The 23,007-nt window shown below is 38.3% G+C and overlaps 1 protein-coding gene and 1 pseudogene across 2 annotated transcripts; one reads left to right on the forward strand and one right to left on the reverse strand.

Annotated features, from left to right (window-relative positions):
* Nucleotides 1–442: 442 nt before the first annotated feature.
* LOC306639911 (von Willebrand factor A domain-containing protein 5A-like) lies at nt 443–15,752 on the reverse strand (annotated as a pseudogene). The gene is made up of 14 exons: nt 15,698–15,752; nt 11,948–12,115; nt 11,668–11,840; nt 11,278–11,392; nt 7,083–7,183; nt 5,946–6,115; nt 5,614–5,705; nt 5,291–5,435; nt 4,804–4,883; nt 3,046–3,153; nt 2,220–2,376; nt 1,872–1,972; nt 1,345–1,599; nt 443–572 (listed from the first exon to the last, which is right to left on the reverse strand). The product of its transcript is annotated as a von Willebrand factor A domain-containing protein 5A-like (transcript).
* Nucleotides 15,753–21,832: 6,080 nt separating this feature from the next.
* On the forward strand, nt 21,833–22,768 carry LOC306640334 (putative olfactory receptor 10D4; the record flags this gene model as incomplete). The annotated part of the gene is made up of 1 exon (XM_079104533.1): nt 21,833–22,768. The coding sequence occupies one exon, from the start codon at nt 21,833–21,835 to the stop codon at nt 22,766–22,768; it is 936 nt and encodes a 311-aa protein (XP_078960659.1).
* Nucleotides 22,769–23,007: the final 239 nt, after the last annotated feature.

Consider the following 23,007-nt stretch of genomic DNA (forward strand, 5'->3'; position numbering starts at 1 on the left):
ATAGCTAAAGCAATCCTTAGCAGGAAGACTGAAACAGGGAGTATCGCAATACCAGAACTTCAAGTATACTACAAAGCAATAGTAACAAAAATGGCATAGTATTGGTACCATTTTTCTAGTTTCTTATCTAGAGATTTTTGTTTTACCTGGATTTTGACCTCCATTAAAACATATAAGTCCTGATTCCTCTATTTTTTCCTGTATATCAGCTTGCTTCCATCTTTATTCTGTATGCAGTCTAAATTTCAAGTACAACAGTTGCCACTACGTTGTGGATACTTTCAACTCCATATTGTTAATTTGCTTTTGTTACATCTATCAGGCAAATTCCCAACATTGAAATTAGCCCAACTGTCTACTTGCTTCATTCTTGTGCCAAATCTGCTGAGTACTGCTGAAAAGATTCACATACACTATGATTCTTTTTAGTAGTTTGGTTTCACTACATAAGCTGAGATACTGGATCCTCAACTCTGTAAGGCAGCTTGGAACCCGCGGCGATTCTAGCCGCCTTTGTGCGATCCCGCTGAACTGCTGCCTGCTCGCTCGTCTCAGTTGCGGCTCGCCAATAGCTCCCAGAAAAATGCACCCCGTACATGAGGTCTCACGCAAGAGACTTTATTATGTGGATGACTAACATGTCCACTTCGGGGTGAAAAGAAAGGAAAAAGGGGAAGATCGCGTGTGTGCTTCTCCCAGATATTGGAATCTCCCGGGCTGGAAGGAACCAGTAGCAGAGGAGAATACTTGCAAGCTGACTGGTGAACCAATAGCTATCTAGCATGTTAGGACATAACGTGGGAAGCAGGAAAATGGTGGCAGCATAAGCTGGAAATTCCTGTAAAGTAAGAGGCGGGCAGAACGCAGATTGACAAGTAGTTGGGAGGCAGGGTATCGGCTTTATATTACAAACTCTCCTTCACAAATGTTTCTACTTCTCCCTAGGCTTTCCACTTTCCAACTAACTTCAGTGTTCTTTTTATAACTTTTCCATTCATTGAGTCCTCTCTTCTACCACTTCCCTTATCAGGTCATTCGGAACATTAGCTGTCTGTGTGATCATTAACCACCTCATTGATAAATTATCTTCAGATTTAAAGAGTTTGGTTTTTCAATGCTCATGGGTACTTTCTATATTCCAACATCCCCCCATCTTAAATCTCTCTGCCAATGGGCCGTATTTTATCTTCTTAGCACAGAAAAGTTTAACATTCACCAAAAAATCTTGGATGTGGAGGCTCAAGAAAATGAGACAGTTTAAGGTCTTTCACAAGTTTTTCCTTAACTAATGTACTCAGATATCCAGGACACTTAGTCTGTGGGAGTCTGAATGGATACACTCACCAGGAAACACATTCTTGACATTTAAAGTTATCAAGAGACAGAATTGGTCTTGGGATCTGCCTGTAAGCCAGGGGCCCCTGCACTGGCTGCTTGAGCTCCTTGTTTATAGCAATGAACGCTGTGAAGGAGCTGATAACTCCAAATTCAGTGCTGATCTTCAACACATCTTTTTTTTTATCTTTAACTGGGGTCTCACTGAAACCCAGGTCTTTTCTCTGAATCAAGGACTTTGCAGCAAGATGGTGAATGGTGAAGCTAAAAGAAAAAAAAAAAAAAAGAAACAAAACATTCTGAGACTTACAGAGAACAGCCACAGTTACTTTGGGTTCCAAATGTTAGGGAAGGCAGAGGAAAGAAAAGATCAGGGAAGAGCAGAGACAAGATTGAATGTTTAAAGAGTAAAAGCCAAATATAGGGAAACAATTGAAGCCATAATCAAGAGAAGGTATCCAAACTTTAATGATGATAGAAGAGAGAAGGAAAATGAAGAGAAATATGGGGAAAGAATAAGGAAGCTAAATTCTTGCTTGGCATCTGGCTTGGGTTGTAGAGAAAATGTCAGCTTATGCTTAAAATTCTTGTCCTGGAGCATGTACTTCAGGCATACTTCTCCTGTAGACTCATCTGCCTAAAAATTGGATAAAAGAAGTGATTGGAGGCAGAGAGGATCAGGAAAATGTTAGAACAGTGGCACCTGTAAAGAGCTCAGTTCATTACAATTTCCAAGTGGCAATCAGGTAGCCCAGGAAGTCAGAGACCTGAAATGGTGGAGAAGATGGTGGGCTGACTCTACCTGGGATTTGCAATCTTGCTAAAATGTAAATCCACCTACCAACTTCAATGAAATTGTCAGGCCAGTTACTAATCTGACTCACCTGCATGCTCCCAGTGAGCAGGGCTTAAATGATTGACCTCTGACCCCTAAACATGGCAGTTGGTTCTGGGGAAAGCATGGTAGCAGATACACCAGGAGGCAAATTCCAGCTGAGAGAGATATTCCATATTGCAGGCTGTAGAGAGTGCTTCAGGCACCTAAGAGCCTGATGGAGGAAAGGGAACCAAACCAAGGACGGGAAGGACAGCCACAATTAACTGAATGTTTATTATGTATCAGGTACTATGTGACATAACATACGTTATGCTTGATTCTTAATCCTATCTTGGGATGTGGGTATTATCTATCCTGCTTTATACATGAGGAAGTTAAGGTTAAGAGACTTAACAGCATAAATGTGAATGAAGGATATGTTAGAGAAAGTTGATCCCTGGAGAATGGAACTAGAGAAGACATGGCAGCAACTGGGAAAGAGGAGCTTAGAAATAGAAGCAGAGACATCTCCTTGCTCATACTGATAATGGACTATTATTTACCTCTAAAGAGTTCCTGAAGCACAGGTCTGGAGTCTTAAACATGACAGCCAGAGCTCTTAGTTTCTCTGCAATTGTTCTCAAATACAAAAGCCTCAACCTCTTTCAGATTCTTATTCTGGTTTTCCAATTAATATGATCATATTTCAGATGTACAGTGGGCACATTTGTGAGATCAAAAGTAGCCATGCTAAAGATACAGCCCAGGCCTTTGGGAAAATGTATCCTGGAGGCAAGTTGGGCTCCTGCCCTTGCAGCAGTGTCCTCCACCCTGCTGCATACTTGGTCTGGACTGCCCACCTCTGGACACATGGCTTATCCCTCATCTTGAACTATATCCTGTCCTTGCCTGTGATGAACTCTGAAGTGCCCCCTGTCACCGGGGCAATGCTTTTTATTAAGCTGGTGGAGTCACCTTCTTCAATGCCAAATGAGAAACATCTGTGATTACAAATGAACGGAGGTTAGACACAGGAACCCAAGAGGGAACGTATACAATTAACAAGGAATGGTGACAACTCATGATGAGTTAAGGTACTTCCTTGATGAGAACTGTTATAGAAGTTACTTATGGAGCATGTTTTATATTTGGGGAGCTGCCGGGGTCCAGCACGAGCAGGGATCGGGGGTCCTCGGTGGATGGGAGGTGTCAGCACGGTGGAGAAAGAGCACACAGAGACACCAAGTGTTCTGAGGCTGAATCTATCTTTATTTTTTCTGCCAGCCTTTTCATAGATATTTTTCTTTACTAATGATTATATCATTTTATGGTTCGTTTAGAATAAGAAAAACCTTCAAAAGTACAATCTATGCTTCTCTAAGTACACATTCTGTCTGTATGACAGCCCAGACCAAAATACCTTATTTCCCAGCTAGATTAAAACAACCTTGTATCCCAGATAAACTGAGGGCACCATGATCTGTTAGCCTTTAATCTTCAGAACAAACACATCACTAGATTTTCTGAGAAACCACCCCCACAATGAATTCCAGTGTTTTAACAGTGAGAAACTTTTACTATTATCAAAGGGCAAAGAAATCAACTTATAGTTAATAGTTAGTCTATTCTGTTTCATATAATGGTGGACTACAATCTTATTCTGATTCTCAAAGAATTAGACTAAACATAGGAAAAACACAAATTATATTTATGAGTAACCTAAATATTTTTATTATGTAAAGTATCTCTAGAATCAACTATTGAAACTAGGAAAGCAACAAAGGCTAAACACTGCATCCAAGCTCAGAGGAATGCCTCTTTATCCATCTATATTTAGAAATTATTATAATAAAGCAATCACAGGTTCCTTTTAACTTGAGTACAGCAATTGTTTATTTTCATATATTTTATTTACGTACACTGCTAATTTTTTATTGTGTACTATTTTGTGTCCCAATACAGTAAAACCTTCCCATGTTTTTCCAATAAGTTTATAGTTAAATGTTGATTATTAATATTAAAAAGCAACTACACATGGAGACATGCCACGCCTATGGCCCCCAAGAGGGAGAATGATCAACCGAACCGTGTCAAGTGTCGGAGTGTCAGGAAATAGATGCCAGAGGGAGCTTTAAAATTACCTGAAATTAATAGTAGATTTTACTCAAACTTAGTCTCCTCAGCAACAGATTTCTCTTCCATTTCCCAAATAAGAACTGAGGACCTGAAAACGTAACAAATCTATCCATATCCATATCCCCACCAATGGTCAACATGGCACTGGAGCTGACTACAACATTCCTCTGACGAGTGAAAGAAGATATAAAAAACTCGCCCTGTGTACCTGCCTGGGACAATTAGGGTGCTGAATCTGCCCAGGAAGGCCATTCTTAGTGTTTGGCCTTCTGATCTTCAGTTGGAAAGATCTTACTGTCCTACTTCATGTGCATGAAAACATACTTAACCTGTCAGATTTCATAATAATATAAACAGAGAATGCCTTGGTAATACTAATATAAGCATATAAAAAGCAGGAAAAAATAGTCTCCATTGTGGACAATTCCTGATGTAAACCCTGGTATCATGGGGCTGTAGGTTTCCTGTGGTACCAATGGGGTCTGGTCATCCAGCAGAAATCACATTGTTTGTACCTGTGTTTCTTGCTGTCAAACTATACTTCTTTAATTACAGTAAATGTTTCAGCAACTTCTCCATCTGTGGAGACAAAAAGCTGTATAAAGAAAGAAAACACACATCCTCAATCCTCAATTTCATCGTAAGGCATCAGGATTTGCCTTTGTAAACTCCAGAGACTCCAGGGCTCTTCAAACAGGTGCACACTACCTTGTGCTCTCCTGTCACAGGCACCGTGTCCTCACAGGACTTCCGGCAACCCTGGGGATTTTCAGCTCCTCCACCCACTGACTTCATTAGAGGCTTTTGAGCACTCCACAAAGGCAGTTCCACTGTCCATCAGATTGAGCAAAGGGAGAAAAATACCTTGTGTCTTTATTTATCTTTACTGTAAAATAGTCTTCCACTTACACACCACATTTTTAAACTCGTGCAGTGAAGCTCAGGAACACTGAGTCTTTCATTTTCTCTGTGTCCTTCTGTTAGGTCTGCTCCAATTCCTACCTGTAGTGGGTGACCAGGGATGGAGGGCTTCCTGTAAATGCTCTGAAGAGGGGCTAAGATCTCAGTGCCCCCTAGGTTCGCTCTCATGAGCTTAACTTTCTTCACTGCCTTCTCCATTGTTTGCTGAGTATACATCACACTCGCCCTGAGAGAAACAAACAACAGGGTATAAGATAGCAGTTGGACATTGCCCACAGCTGAGAAATCCAAATCAAATAGTAATCCCACCTGAAATCACCAAAGCCCAGATCAATTCTTCAGTAATTCCTTTAACAATCTAATTCCTTCCTTTAAAGGATTAATTTTCTGGTCTTTTCAGAAACTTATGGAAGAATTTCTCATAGGAAGATCCAAATTGATAGATGCTGAAATAACAGCCTATAGGCAAACTCTTTAGCTGCAGGATCAGTGTTTCCTGAAGGGGAGAGAGGATGAGGAGAGAGTGAGAGGAACTGCTCAGACCCTGCCAAGCCAACTCCTGGGGCTGCAGGTTGTCACCCTGGTTTCACGCCACATTATCTTCCAAGACTCAGAGTGGTTGTGCCAGCAGCTTCTCAGCTGGGCAGCAGTCTTACACCTCCAAAGGGACTACACTTTAACCCCTTAGATTCATCCTCATTTGTCTACCTGACTCAGGAAAAGGAACTGGATTTACCTTGGCTGCCTCTATGCTTGACTGAGATCTGTCCTGGTGACTTATGGGGCACTGCATACTTCCTGAGCAGTCCATAAGGAAGACAAATTCTCCACAGATCACAAATGCCTCATCCTCAGGAATGTCCAGATAGAAACTCACCATGACAGAAGGATCTCCCATTAAAGAATCTATGCAAAAAAGGAAAAAGATCCTATGAGAAAAAAGGGAACCCAAGAATCTTAAAGCTCCCAGGAATCAACTATAGTGAACTCAATAGGGAACAGGAAAAAAAATCTAAATTTCTGTGTTTGATTTTTATGCCGTATTAGCTTGCAAATGGCTTGGATGAACAGGTATAAACAGGTAGAAAAGTAAGAGAGGAATAAGCAACAATTGTAATAGTATCCCTGGAAGCTATTTTCCTGGCAGCTCCCCAAATGAGTGAGACACATGAGGTGAGCATTTGCAGGCATTTGCCAAAAGAAGCAGGTAAGTTTATCTGCAGAAGCATACCTTCTCTTCATATCAAATAAATGGAAATCTTATCACAAAGGTCACTGTTTAAAACTTTAATTGCAGTTTTGAAAAACTGATGTTCATGTGCATAATTTTGAAACTCATAAATTACAAGAGTATTTATAAGTAATATATACACCAATGAAATTCCAAGTTATTGGGGTGTGAAGGACTCACTGATACTCTCTGAAAGAAAGGAAAGTCCTGGGATTCGTGTTGAATTTAAGTAGCTTCACATAAACAATGGGATAGGGGAGACCTGAGGAGACCACCCTGAATGGATAAACTGTTAAAACCATATCTGTGATTTTATTTTGAGGTGTAAATGAAAATTGATGTTGGAATGAAAGCATCATTATTGAGATGGAAATGAAATGAGAATGGCTGGATTATATTAACTCCACTTTTATAGTTCAGAGACTATAAGAGGATATGGAATCATGTACCATTATTGCATTTTTATAAACTGAATCCAGAATGATAGAATTAAATCCTTAGTAGCCTTCAGTGTGAGTGAAACCTGTGTCAGTTTAATCTTGTATTCATGGGATACTCCACTACTCAAACAGGCTACTGAATATAGTGGGTATCACCCACAAAATATTTGAAACACACTAGTAGAAAAAATGATGTTTACACAATCCAGACATCTGGATATATAACGTAGCATCGTTTTCATGAGTAAGATAGATTCCTTTCTGTAACAAGAGACACCTGGTTATTGTGGAGCTGGCAAGGTCCTGGAAAGTCAGAAAGGTTGGATGAGAATGATGGGTGTTCATACATAGGAATTGTTCAGAACACCTCCCCATGCATGGTGAGCACTGCGTGTATATTAGCTACTGTAATTCTTTTGGCCTCATTCAAATTATCTATAACTCCATCAATCTCTGTTTCCTTGTTTTCAAATAAGGTATTTTAAACCTTAGTTCTACCACTTGCTCTACCGTTTCCTCATCTGAAAAATCAAAGTAATAATACCTACCTAATATGGTTGTTTTGTTGGTTAAGTGATACAGTACCCTTAAGAAACTTAGCCGAGGACTTAACTCACATTAAACTCTTAACAATTTTATAAAATTATTTCTAAAAGTAATTTCATGCAATAAATTTGTTAATTAAAATTTTCATTTTAAAAGACATCACTCTCTTAATATAGTAAATGCTTCTATCCTAAGTTTTAAAAAATAATGTATTGTTCTTTCCTCTCTGTACTGGTATGCTTCATGTGGCACATGAAGCCAGTTTTATTGAACCAGGTTGCCACTCCAAGATTTCATTTGTTTCCTTTTGGGTAAATGAACAGCAAATCAATTTGGCCAAACATCTGAGCTATGAAGCAGCATTTTTTTAAAAATTTCACTGCTGGAAGGGATTCATAGGACTGGTAAGGGTGCCCTTGATGTCCCTCTGGGACCTATAGAACTGGTCATGGGAACAGATAAGAAAATCTGCATGGGGCCTAGAAAATATCAGATAAGGAAAGAGACAGAGATCTCCATCCTTATCTTCTGAAATTGAACATTATGAAATAATTCTGCCTAAAAACCAATCGCTGCTAACATATTTCAATGGCATGAAGAGCTCACCAATAGGAAGCAAACAAAGGTAACTAATGTACCAGGCAGAGTGTGCAGCTTCATGGGAGAGGAAATAGATATAGCAAACATTCTTGAGGCTGGGACCTCAGCATGGACAGCAAGCCATAAGGAAGAATGGTTGACCAGTGAGGTCACACAAAGAATGCCACTCTGAACATTTCCTTACCCACGAGTTGTCTATTGTCTCTCCCCAGTCAACATCTCTTTAAAAAGAAAATTATTTTAACTATTATCACCCTATACTATTTGCCAGTTTTTCAATTTCATATGAGTAGACTCATGCAAGATTTGCTCTTTTGATCTGGCATCTTCACCCAGGGTGCATTTCAGCAGACAATTGGCTACTTCTCCTTTTTAACTGTAGCATTGCAATGTGTGAATACAACAGAATTATACTTTCCTATTTTTCTGGATATTTGATTTGCTTCCAGTTTTGACCTATTATGAAAACTGATGCTATGAACATTCTTGTAAATAGTAAGAGATTAATAAAGAAACCAAAATAAGATTAGCTATAATAAATAAAAGCATCCTATGATGGCATCAGCAATAATGAAGACTCCATTCAAAATAGGACTAAAATATCTATAAAAACTAGGGATGGACTCAAGAAGAGGTATGTTAGATCTCTGTAGAGAGAGCTGTTTTATCTTGTTGGGATAAATAAAGAAAAGGAATTGATTGAAATGAATCATGTACCTGGATACTTCAGCTAAGTGTTATAAAAATGTTCTGGTGTACCATGTGAAATTAGCACAAAAATTGCAGCAAATTGAAACGTAATTTTGAGTTTGATAATTCTAAAGTTAGTTTTGAGAAAAATGCAATGGAAAATAAAGAAGGATATTTTATCAATAATAGTATAATGGGGGCTGGTGTTTATGGAATTTTAGATATATAGAGCAATGGGAGAAAGTATCTTGATTTGGATAGCAATTTCATAGGTGTATACATAGATGCTATACTTTTGTGTCTATTTTGGTATATGAAAATCATGACTTATTAAAACACACATGTAAACAACAGAGAGAATTAATCTAATGGGGATAGGGTGACAATGACCAGGGTAGGGCATGAGGGAAACTTCTGGGTTGGTGCAAAGGTTCTTTATCTGAGTGGTGGATATATGTCAATATAGGTTACAATTCATCAAGCTGGATGCAGCAGTTTTACTGATTTCATATATCTTTATTTCAATAAAAAATCTTAATGTTAAGAAATTTTTTTTCATCTCTTGAATTTTATTAGTTTGAGATAATAATGCTCTGCATTATTTTTCTCTTTTTTTTATTTATATCTTTAATTTTAATTGCCAGAATTTTAAAAACATTACCTTTTCTATTTGTAAAGTTTTATATCTACTTCATATTAATTATGAAATGAGTTTTGATTGAAAATGTATAATCTATGCTACAAAACAATATCTATCTCCAATAAAGAATATAGTAACCTACTTAAAAGGCAAATAAATAACCAAGATAACATAAAAAAAATTATGATGCAAACTTAGGACGCTAAGGAAAAGTATAGAAAACTAAGATTATTTTCTTCCCAGGCATGTTATTTTGTGAGGAGTTATCAGTTTGAATGGGTTCATTGTTCTTTTATAGCTCTTTTCCTCATGTATCTTATCCCAATAACTGTATTTTTGTTTTCTATTTGAGTCAAAACTATATTATTTTGCATAATTATTTCAGTTAATGTATATTGAGTAAGTTCTTTAAAATAAATTTATAGACACTCAATAGGTCCTTAAAAAAACAAAAAGAAAGAAAAAAAAGAATGCCACTCTGCAAGCTCAAGTATGAAACTACGTTGGCCACACATCAGCAATGAGAATCTGCCATGGCCTGTGGACAGTGACTCCCAGGAACTGTCTCCACAGCAGTTGTAGTTACAGAAGCAAGAGCCTAGTCCCAACCATGTCACCGTGAAGGTGACTGTCCCAGGGATGCCTCCATTCCAACCATGAGGAAAATGCTGCAGAGTGACAGTATCTTTCCAGTCATGTTTCATGGTCCCTGCAACCCAGGGCATGGAGCCAGGAAGGCCAACAGGACAACAGATTCACTTGGTTGTATACTTTTCATTACTACCAAAAGCACATATGTGTTCAGGAAGATATGGATGATAAGAGAAAATTAGAAAAAGAATACTAAGTAGAAACTAAACTTACTAAGACACTAAGTAGTATTAGAAATTAATAATTAGCACATTAAACAAGTTTTAGAGATCGATAGTGGTGAAAGGTGAATCAATCAAGGCCATAGAACGGTCTACTTGAAATAGTTAAGGTGTTAAATTTTATTATTTATCACAATTTTAAAAAAGGAAATTAGAAAGAATTTCAGGGATATTACATGTAGGTATGATGTATCTATTTGAAATAAAAAAGGAAATCAAGAAACCAAACCTTGTCTTAATCTAATCACAATTACTATATTCATATTTCTTTTTTTAAAAATGTTTTTTCCTATTGCATGTTATTTTATAGTGGTAACTTGCTTGTATGATTTGTTTCTTACTTCCAATTACTTGGAGATCTTTCTTCCAAGTTATTTCAATATGCCAATGTACATTATTTCAGTAGCTGCATATTAAATCATCAAGTTAATGCAGGCACAGCATAGTCAATGAAATGGATTTTGATTGTTTATGAATATTTGATAATGTTAAAATTATCATTAAAATGTATCCAGTGCATATTTTTATTTCTATTTATATTTATTTCCTTAGGTAATATTCTAAAAATTGTAATTATAAAATTGAGCATTTATTTAGATATATATGTCAAAATTTGTCTTGAAAAGATTGACACAAAATATTTTGTTCATAGTAATCTATGACAGGGTCAAAGTCATGTCTTTGGAAACATGAGACATTATGATATTTATAAATCTTTGATGTTTTAAAACATAAAGATGTCATATGATCATTTTTATTTGCATTTCTGTCCAGTCTGATAACTGTTGCATGTGTATAAATGCCTGTGTTTTCTATTAAGAATTGCTTGTTCACATCCTTCATCACTATCTACTACTTAAACTTGCCCATAACATTATCACAGGGTACACCCACGCTGACCACTTTGCATACCGTAGTGAAGCTCTTTCAGTATTTCACTTCAGTAGATTTACCTGCTACTGGAGAGAAAATGGAAGCAAAGGTATTTGAAAGTCATTCCAAGACAGCCATCTTCCAAAAGGTGAGCACAAAGGGAGAAAAAAAATTACCCAGCTTCTTCTCAGGCATCCCCATCTCCACAGATACTCTGGGGCTGTGCACCTCACTGTAGTAAATCAGGGGTTCCACATCCCTGTTAAACTTTTGTCCTTCAGCCAAGGAAACCTGAGTTGGGGACCAGCAAGGAAGCCAGGTTATAGCCATCACTCTTTGCTGCCTGGGATTGAGGTCAGAGCTGAGGGACATATACTTCCTTCATCAGTGAGCATAACCAGATGCAGAGGGGAGAATCAAGAGAAGACTCAGGACATTAAACTTGAGTGAGGAGGGAGCACATTGTATCTCCCTCTGGGTTAATAGGGACCACCTGAGAAGGTTTGGACAAAGTCAAGACCCAAGGCATAAGGTCCTGGCAACAACAGTCCTCTCTTACTGATTACCTGGGTGGATGTCTTATCATCTGCAAGGAACTCAACAGCACTTAAGGGGCAGTTGGAGTGGACCCTCTGGATGCCATGCTGGGACCTTATGGTGGTGACCATGCTGAGTGTGTAGGGCAGTTCATCCAAAGGGACCATAGGAATTTTCATATCAAGGCAACTGTCAAGACGATCTACAAAAAATGACTCACATTTTGTTTTCCTTTCCAATACTTTTCAGCACACCCAAAAATGAAGGGGAATTATGCCACCACCAATATTCAGGTGGAAAAGTACTTACCGGAGAGATGGTATCTAAGATTCAAGATGGCTGAGAGCACATAGCACAGGGCCCCATCTGCTTCCAGGGGCAGATTCTGCACATACCTCAGGGAGACTATCACCTGTGACCCAGGCTAGAGGTTCCCCACATTGCAACAGACGACATCTCTGGAGTCTGAGTTCTCCTCTTTGAAAAATGGGGGTGGTCAGGAAGGATTCTAAAGCTTTTTGATCTCCAATGTCTTTTAAGAGAACCTCGGTTATTGCGTATTATTTTGTAATTCCAAAACTCCCTGAACATTCAGTATTTAATTGCTTATGCTCAGAGGGCTCCTTCTCCAGGATACATTATGGGTGAGACTCCGGAGGGATCATGAAGCTATTTTAAGTTCCAAAAAGGCAGATGTCACAGTTTTTAGCTCCAGCAATAGACAATGATCAGTTGCCAGCATTTATGAGGATGTATGTTCAATACCCATCCTATCTATCCTACATGAAGAATTAGACAACACTGCACTTTAATGAATATCTAAATTCTTTTTATTTGGCATGGACTCTGGATCCAAAAACAAATTCACTGTAATGATTGCTCCCTTGGGTTATTGGAAAGGTTTAAATTTGTCTTTGGTCAAAAGCAGTCCATTTTAGAGCATTTGAAAATTTGATTCCAGTAATAAAAAATCATAATAAATGTGGTGTTCTAGAGATACCCTGATGAACATGTTCTTCTGTATTTGACATTAATGTATACTATACTTACAAATCAGTTAAGAAGATTGATCCATATTAAATGTAGTTACCACAAATACCCTTTTTAAGTACACATTTTGACAATGCAGAAAACAAACAAAAGTTGTAGTACTAAAAGATTTGTTTCATGACTCTACAGTTTCATAAATTGCACCACTAGCAATGTGTCAATATCGTATATTTGCAGTTTTATAAAAAATGTGACTTCACAAAGAACATAAAGATAGGAAGGTGGAGTCTGATTGTTACAGACACAATACCAATATATTCATTGTCACCAAGTCACATCTTGCTGAATGAATTCCCTCTCCTAGGAATACCCCAGACAGAGGGACTGGAGACTTTGCTCTTGGGTATCTTCTCTGTCACCTGCTTATTCACCCTACTTGGAAATGATTGATCTTTATAGCAGTGCTTTCTTCCTCTACTCTCGAGACTCCCATGTATCTCTTCTTGGGATTTATGTCTATTTTTGACATATTATTCCCATCTGTAACTTGTCCCATGATGCAATTTTATCTCTCTGGCCTGAGCCACACCATCTCTTAGAGTGGTTGTGAATACTTACACATTATTTTATTCCCGTACAATTGTCTATGTATAAATGGACATTGGAAACAAAATCCAACTAAATGTTAAATTATGTAACCTTATTTGCAGGAATTTGAAAAACTTTCATTTTATTTTTTGTGTTCTTTTACTATTTTGAGATGAGTTTGTAACGTTTGCTTTTTAAAAAACTATTTTCAAGAGGAATGAAAGAATATTTCAGACTGTGATCAGGTGAGAATGATAAGCAGATCTAAAAAGTTGAAGTGGAAAAACATTCTGAGTAATTACTCCTGAGGAAAGAAAGCAGTCATTTCAAAACCCAATGGTGTTGTAGTAATTATGTTTCTTCTCCATTATGCCTAAACTCATTTACAAGGAAATGTTCTAATCAGAGAGAGTGGGGTTTATTATTCTTATTCCCATTTGTTGCTATCTTCTGTTGGTTCCTACCTGGTAGGTGTTCCCAGGGGGCATCTGTGGGGGACTCATCTAGATAATGAGAATTGAAATCCGTTTCTCAGTGTACTGTCAGACACAGAAACGTATAAAACAAAAATGAACATTTGCTCTGATGCCATCAGATGAGGCAAACACCAGGCCTTAATCCAAACACATTGCCAGTTGCATTTCTTTGATCTTGTGAATATCTTTCTCCTTTTTTCCTGAAAAAGTATCTCAAAATTCTGACCAGGGACCTAATTTATGTTTGTGAATATACACTTGCTCCTCCAGAACACTATCCCCACTGTAGCAAGAATTGTCTCCTCATATTCTGCCTTCCTACAATATACTGAAACACAAGTCTACTTAAAACTCAATGTTTCTTAAACTTCTTCCTGCAGAGAACACAATTTTAAAGTGACCATGGCCACCCTGAGTAATTACTTCATTTCTGTTTCTCAAGCTTCATCTTGCACAGAACCCTTTTGCTCTCTTCCTCAGCTCTCCCAGCTCCTTTTCTGTGCAGCCTCTGTGCAGGCCACTGCCTCTGCTTAGAGTCTTCTCCCGCTCCCTGCAGGCAGACTCACTCTTCAGATCTCAGCTGGGAAAGTGTTTTCTCTGAGTCTTCACCACCCTGTAGGGATTCCCACCTACCTACAGATCACAGTGTGAGTGCTCAGTTGCTGACAGGACACTATTTCCCCTCCACTGTGCTTTTCTTCCTAGCACTGACCATGTTAAGTGATTAGAGTTCAAATGTGTGATGACTTGATCAATGCCTCATTTCTCCTGTTAACCCATGTTCTCTTTGGCAGGGAGACACCATGGCTAATTCCTGTTCTCCAAAATAGAAAGCAGTTTGGCATATTGTGGTAGCTGGTAAAGTTCCACAGAATGAAAAAATGACTTGCCTGTGTCCTCTAATTCATTCAATTTCCCTCCTCCTCCTCCTCCTCCTCATGATCCTCCTCTTCTGTATCCTTCTCCTGTCCCACCTTCTTCTTTTTGGTACTGGGGATTTAATCCAGGGGTGTTTTACCACTGAGCTACATCTCAAGCCCTTTTTTATTTTGAGGCAGAGTCTTACTAAGTTGCTTAGGGCCTTGACTGATAAGTTGCTGAGGCTGACCTTGAACTTGAAAACCTCCTGATTCAGACTCCAGAGATGCTGGGGTTACAGGCGTGGTCTATCATGCCCAGATTTATGTGACTTCTTATGGACACTCTTTGTTGGCTGAAGAAGAGACAGCAGGATCTGAAGCATGGGACCTGCCAATTACATCCATCAAGTCTCAGAGGGAAAACAGACATACAGAGCTCGTCGCCCAATACTGCTCTGTCTCACACTGAGACCAAGTGCACCACTATCAGTTTTCTGTATGACCTTGGCTATGGAGCACGGCACTGCCTGCACTTCAGCCTTTGTTAAAAAAAGGCTAGTTTTAATAAATAAAATTTCTTATAGGGTAAAATGCTATTTTTGCATAGCTTTTTTAATATGTCCTTCATTTGTTGAGAAAAATATATTCTGGATACTTGTTTTTGCTGAGTACAATGTAAATAAGGCACAAATCATTCTTTGAAATAAGGTTGTTGAATACATGACTGTACATACATGTTTATTAAACATTAGTCACAATAGTCAGAATAAGGAAGTCATCCAGATGTTTTATCAATGCATTAATGGATTAATGGATTAAAAATGAGTGGCTTATTCACAATAGCTAAACTATTGTATCAACCTAGGTGCCCTTAACCAATGAGTGGATAAAGAAACTGGTACATATACACAATGGAATACTACTCAGCCTTAAAGAAGAATGAAATTATACAGAAGAGGAGGATCAAGAGGAGGAGGAGGAGGAGGATGAGAAGAAAAAGAAGAAAAGAAGAAGAAAGAAGAAAGAAGAAGAAGAAGAAGAAGACGACGACGACAAGGAAGAAGAAGAAGGAGAAGGGAGGAGGAGAGAAATTGAATGAATTAGAGGACACAGGCAAGTCATTTTTTCATTCTATGGAAATTTACCAACTACCATAATATGCCAAACTGCTTTATATTCTGGAGAACAGGAATTAGCCATGGTTTCTCCCTGCCAAAGAGAACATGGGTTAACAGGAGAAATGAGGCATTGATCAAGTCATCACACATTTGCATTTGCCAGTAAAAGGATGGAACTTGAGAATATGATGCTAAGCTAAATAAGACACTCCTAAAGAACCAAATGCCTAATGTTTCCTCTGATATGTGGATACTAATTCACCATGGATGGGGCAGGCTAAGGAAGAACAGAGGTACTTTGGATTAGACAGAGGGGAGTGAAAGGAGGGAAGAAGGTATGGGGGTAGGAAGGACCGTAGAATGAATCAAACATTATTACTGGTGTAACTTTATATCATGTGCAACCAGAAGAATGAAAAATTATACTCCATTTAAGTATGATGTGTCAGAATGTGTGATGCATTCTATCGTCATGTATAACTAATTATAACAAATAAAAAATATAAAACAAACAAAAAAGAAAGAAATCTCCGTACTGCTTTCCAGAGTAGCTTCACCAATTTGCAACCCCACCAGCAATGTATGAGTGTGCCTTTTTCCCCACATCCTCGCCAACACTTATTATTGCTTGTGTTCTTGATAATAACCATTCTAATTGGAGTTAGATGAAATCTTAGGGTGGTTTTAATTTGCATTTCTCTAAATACTAAGGATGATGAGCACTTTTTCATATATTTGTTGATCACCTGAATAGCTTCTTCTGTGAAATGTTTGCCCATTTCCTTAGTCCATTTATTGATTGGGTTTTTTGTATTTTTGGTGTAAAGTTTTTTAAGTTCTTTATAAATTTTGGAGATTAGTGTTTTGTCTGAAGTGTGTGGGGAAACAATTTTCACCCACTCTGTAGGCTCTCTTTTCATATTATTGATTGTTTCCTGTGCTGAGAAAAAACTTTTTAGTCTGAATCTATCACATTTATTGATTCTTGCTTTTATTTCTTATGCTATGGGGGTCTTGTTAAGGAAGTCTGGTCCTAAGACAACATGACAGAGATTGGGGCCTACTTTTTCTTCTATTTGGTTAAGGGTCTCGGGCCTAATTCCTAGATCCTTGATCCATTTTGAGTTGAGTTTTGTACAGGGTGAGAGATAGGGGTTTAATAATTTCCTGCATATGGATTTCTAGTTTTGCCAGCACCATTTGTTGAAGAGGTTATCTTTTCTCCATTGTAAATTTTTGGCACCTTTGTCTAGTATGAGATAACTGTATTTATCTCATATGTATGTACCCATATGTATGTCTCTGTGTCTTCTATCCAGTACCATTGGTCTACCAGTCTATTTTGGTGCCAATGCCATGCTGTTTTTGTTACTATTGCTCTAGACTAGAGTTTAAGTTCTGGTATTGTGATACCTCCTGCATCACTCTTCCTACCCAAGATTGCTTTGGCTATTCTGAGTCTTTTGTTTTTCCAGATGAATTTCATGATTGCTTTTTCTGTTTCTCATGATTGCTTTTTCTGTTTCTTTTCTTTGTTTTTTTTTTTTCTTTGCAGTGCTGGGTATTGAACCCAGGGCCTTGTGCTTTACATGCAAGCACTCTACCAACTGAGTTATATCCCCAGCCTTGCTTTTTCTGTTTCTATGATAAATGTCATAGAGATTTTAATTGGAATTGTGTTGAATCTGTATAGCACCTTTGGTAGTATGGCCATTTTGATAATGTTAATTCTGCCTATCCAAGAACATGGGAGATCTTTCCATCTTCTAAGGTCTTCTTCAATTTCTTTCTTTAATATTCTGTAGGTTTCATTGTAGAGAACTTTTGCCTCTTTGGTTAGATTGATTCCCAGGTATTTTATTTTATTTTTTTGAGGCTATTGTGATTCCTCAGAAAACTTGTAATGGTCCCACCATTTGACCCAGCTATCCTACTTCTCAGGTTATACCCAAAGGACTTAAAATCAGCATACTATAGTGATGCAGCTCAATGTTCATAGCAACTCAATTCACAATAGCTAGATTATGGAACCAACCTGATGCCCTTCAATTGACTAATGGATAAAGAAACTGTGGTATATATACACAATGGAATATTGTTTAGCCATAAAGAAGAATAAAATTATGGCATTTGTTGGTAAATGGATGAAGTTGGAAAATATCATGCTAAGTGAAATAGGCCAAGCCCAAAAAACCAAAGGCCAAATGTTTTCTCTGATAAGTGCATGACAATATATAAGAAGGGAGGTGGTGGGGGGCAAGAGAAGAATGAAGGAACTTTGGATGGTGTAGAGGAAAATGGGGTGGGAGGGAGTGGGGGGCAGAAAGACAGTAGAATGAAACAGACGGTATTACCCTATGTATACGTATGATTACATGAATGGTGTGATTCTACATTGTATACAACCATAGAAATGAAAAGTCGTACCCCATGTGTGTACAATGAATCAGAACACAATCTGTAAAAATAAAAATTATTTTATTTAAAAAAAGAAAGGAAAAGAAATAATTCATAATAAAAAATTAGTGACTTAAAAATGTTACACACAAACACACACACACCAGAATACTACTCTGCTCTAAGAAAGAAGGAAATCCTATCATTTGCAGCAGCATGGATGAATCTAGAGGTCATTGGGCTGAGTGAATAAACCAGACAGATGAAGACAAGTACTATGTATATTCTCTGGTATGTGGAATATAAAAAAAATTGAACTCACAGAAGTGGAGAGTAGCATGGTGGTTATCAGGGTCTGGGGACTGAAAGGGGATATTGACCAAAGCATTCAAAATTTCAGTTAAACAGGGAAAACAGGTTCATGAGAAAATTGCACAACACTGAGACTAGAATTAAGAAAAATGTGTTGCATCCTTTAAAATTCTTGGGAGTAGATTTTAAGTTCTCAGTGCAAGAGAAAATACAAGGTATTCCATATGTTAATTAGCTTGACTCAGCCATTTCAAAGGTATACCTAATTGAAAGCATCATATTGTACTCATAAACATATATCTATTTTTATCATTTAAAATAAATAGTAATAATACCTTAAAGATAAATATTTGATCTGTTCCAGACACATATGAAAGCTATTTGACACAAACAGCCAATCTTTGCTTAAACAAGCAGATAAAATAAACTTGCAATTTTATTCTTGTTGCTTATGATAATTTGGGGATATTTTGTTGCTTTCTGGGAGAAAAGGACTATAAACACAAATAAGAGATCTTTTGCTATTTTATCAAAGTCTGTCCCATTGTGCTCTGATTACTACTAATTCTATAATAGTAATAATAGTATCATCACAAAGAACATTGGACCCTTGGGATGTGGAATGTGTTTTCACTGTGACAATCATGGTAATTTAGCCCATGCCACCTTGGTTGTAAAGTGTTCTATTGAATATCTAAACTCGTCTATTTTATTTGCCTTCCCTGAATAAGTTTTATCTAAAGTAAATTCAAAACAGTTTTGATTGTTCATTACAAGTATATGTATCATCTCTTTTATTTTTAAAAAATAATTCTTCAGGCCGGTCATGGCACTCCAAGATGTTGAAGATGATCAAGGACGAGACTGAGGGTGTGGCTCAGAGGCAAAGAGCCTGCCCAGCATGTGACAGGCCCTGAGTTCCCTCTCTCATACTGAAAAGAAAAAAAAATTCAGAATAAATAGGACAGTAGAATTATCTACTCTTATATCCTTTTATCATTTATTTAGAGTGTAAGAAAAACATTGTTTACTTTTGAATGAAGATTCCAGATTCCACATATTTTCAGAGTGGACTAATTACCAAAGATTCTGTAAGCACTAAAACTTGATCAGAAACTCTATGGACAAAAGTCCTGAAAAACAAGCCAAATGCCAGCTCCTTCCATGATTTGGGCATTTAAAACACACAAACTGACAAAATCTTCTTTAATATTTACTTTCTTTTTCCTATCTGTAGATTTCATCAGAATTTTGAGATTTAAATAAGACTGAACAATACTTTTTCTCCCAGAGAAATTTTACACTTCTCGAGCCAAGGGAATATGTCTAACCCATTTTTTTGGCTTTTGTCTGTCTCACTTAGCAAGTGATCAATGCCTGGCATAAACTTGCCTCTAGATGTTTCTTGAATAAGTGGAATTCATGTATGTGTAAATAAACAAATGAACAAATGCATTCATTGAAGAATTAGGTATGGTACCCTCTACCCAATATTTATTAAATATTCATCACACTAACATGGAAACCACAATACACACCAGGTAGTACACAAGACAGACATTTCAAATAATGGGTTCAAGTACTAGTTGGCCCTTCAGCATATTTCCTATGTGTCTTTCTAGGCAGTAGTTCCTCCCCCTACCATTGGGCACTACTTGTCTTCATTACCATGGACCCTGGACCCTGGGCACAGGGCAAACATGTGACTTAATCAAGGCCATTGGACTGAACATTAAGTCGGGTTTACAGAAGCAGAGGGATCTGAAGCTGAGTCATCGCACAGCCTTGCTCTCAGGCTGCACCACAAATCCTTACTGCTAACAGCCCCAGAGCTGCCCTTGTTCCCACCTTATTGGGCCTAGCTTTTCATCAATTGCTTTAATTCTCTCAGCTACCTCAGTTGCTGTTGCAATAGGTCAATTCTGGCAGTATTGTGGAGTAAAATAATGTGTAAAAGGTTTACAAAAACATCACTATATGAAAAAGCACTAAACACAAAAGTGCACACATAAATATGTGCTATGTAGGTATCAGATCAACTTAAAGAAATGATTATTCCACAAAGTATATTTTAGAAGGTAATTATACTCTTCTCTTTCTCTCTCTCTCTCTCTCACTCACTCTTTCTCTTCGTCTCACTTTCTCATTTCTGAGCTCTAGTTATACCAAGTAGTTAATTGCACCTTTGCACAATGAGGTCCCTTACTTGGAGGATTAATGCCCAAAGGAAGACCAAGGTTATTAAAATCTCCTGTGTTTATGAATTATCACGGTTCCTGAAGTCAGACAGGAAATGACTGTCACAGAGCTGATGCACACCTAATCATGGCATTCTACATGAAAGTTTCTGAAAAAAAGTAATTCAGAATCCCTACTTGACACCTGCAAGCTGCTTGGGATTGAGGCAGAGGAGACTCGTTCCTTTTGCTGAGAAGGAAAGGAAGACAACATTCAACAGATCCAGTCAGATATGCACAGTATTTGCTATGTGAGTGCCTGAATGTTTTACTTTTGGAGGCAGGGGTGCGCTGGAGATTGAATTCAGGGACACTTAACCACTAAACCACCTCCCCAGCCCTTTTTTTTTTTGTTTGTTTTTTTTTTTGTTTTTTGTTTTTTTTGAGACAGAGTCTCTCTGAGTTGCTTAGGGCCTCACTAAGTTGCCGAGGCTGACTTTGAACTCATGGTCCTCCTATCTTAGCCTCTGGGATTGAAGGCCTGTGCCATTGTGCTATGTTTACCTTTATTTTTTATCTTGGCTCTCCTCACAATCATATATAAATGAGAGAGAGACAGAAAGAGAGAGAGAATAGATATTGATAGGGCTTAGGCAAGTAGAATCCATGGGGTGATCTATAATTTAAAGATCTCACTGTGTTGGAAAACAGAACAGTAGAAAAAAATATTAGAAGTTCTCAAATTATAAAACTTGTAAAGGCGTTTTTACTACCCTTGACCCTGTTTCTCCTACTGCTGCAAAATTAGTGTTGTTTAACTTGGATCTGCTTAGAGAATCACAGACTTTAGAGGCTGAGGTAGAGGCTACTAGTCATTCATCTGCGCTGATTTCAGGGACTCCAGAGGATGAGACTATTGCAAGACACGGTATCTTTTGCATGTATGGCTTCCACAAGAATCACAAAGGAACAATTCAATTGATGCCATCTAACAGTGTGTATGAAGAATGGAAGATAGGAGAGTACTCCTACGGGGCCGAGTGGGATTGTTCGTGAGTGCCATCTGCCATTGGAACTGTGCTGCAGAATGGCATGCCCATCATGGGTGATGTGGACAGATCAAGATAATTTTTTTCCGGAAATGTCACTCTAAATATCTAGATAATTTTCTTCTTCATTTCATTCCATTGATCTAAACACAGCAAATTTATGTACATAGTTAATTCAACCACAGCTTTCTTTCCGCAGACAACCAAGAACTGATTCTTCCAGAAAAATGAGAAATCACTCCACGGTGAGCGAATTCATCCTGCTGGGAATCCCCGAGACAGGGGGCCTAGAGACGGCCCTCTTCTTCCTGTTCTCCTCATTTTATCTGTGCACCCTCCTGGGAAATGTGCTCATTCTCGCTGCTGTCATCTCCTCCTCTCGGCTTCATACTCCCATGTACTTTTTCTTGGGAAACCTCTCCATCTTTGACCTGGGTTTCTCTTCTACAACTGCTCCCAAGATGTTGTTATACCTCTCAGGGCAGGATCACGGCATCTCCTTCCAGGGTTGTGCTGCCCAACTCTTCTTCTACCATTTCCTGGGCTGCACTGAGTGTTTCCTCTACACAGTGATGGCCTATGACCGCTTTGTGGCCATATGCTTTCCCTTGAGGTACATGGTCATCATGAACCACAAGGTGTGCTCTGTCTTGGCCATAGGGACCTGGATGGGTGGCTGTGTCCATGCCACTATCCTAACCTCCCTCACTTTCCAGTTACCCTACTGTGGCCCCCACAAGGTGGGCTATTACTTCTGTGACATACCTGTGGTGCTACCGCTAGCCTGTGAGGACACATCTCTGGCTCAGAGAGTAGGTTTTACTAATGTTGGTCTTTTGTCTCTCATTTGCTTTTTTCTCATCCTGGTTTCTTACACCCGCATTGGGATCTGCATAGTCAAAATTCGCTCCAAAGAGGGCCGGCAACGAGCATTCTCCACCTGCAGTGCCCACCTGGCTGCAATTCTTTGTGCTTATGGGCCAGTCATCATCATCTACCTACAGCCCAACCCCAGGCCCCTGCTGGGTGCTGTCATTCAGATCTTAAATAACCTTGTGACTCCAATGCTGAACCCGCTCATCTACAGCCTGAGGAACAAGGACGTAAAATCAGCCCTGAGGCATGTATTTCCCCGGAGAAGTCTTGCTCTGGAAATTAAATAAAAGTCTCTAAAGCTTTTCAGGATAAAGTTTGATTTTTCCATATTATAGGACAAATTCTCATCTGCAATTCTGAAGGTGTTTTGAAATAAAATATACTCTGAATCAACCTACCTCTTAATGGCACTGTTTTAACATATATGCCTATCTTTCTCCCCGTGTTTTTAAGGAAATAGCTTGATCATGTTGCTAGCTGACATTGCACTCATCTCAGGCTGTGTGAATTCTCTCTCACTACAGCT

This window comes from Sciurus vulgaris (genome assembly GCF_902686455.1).
Source record: "Sciurus vulgaris genome assembly, chromosome: 11".
Lineage (NCBI taxonomy): Eukaryota > Metazoa > Chordata > Mammalia > Rodentia > Sciuridae > Sciurus > Sciurus vulgaris.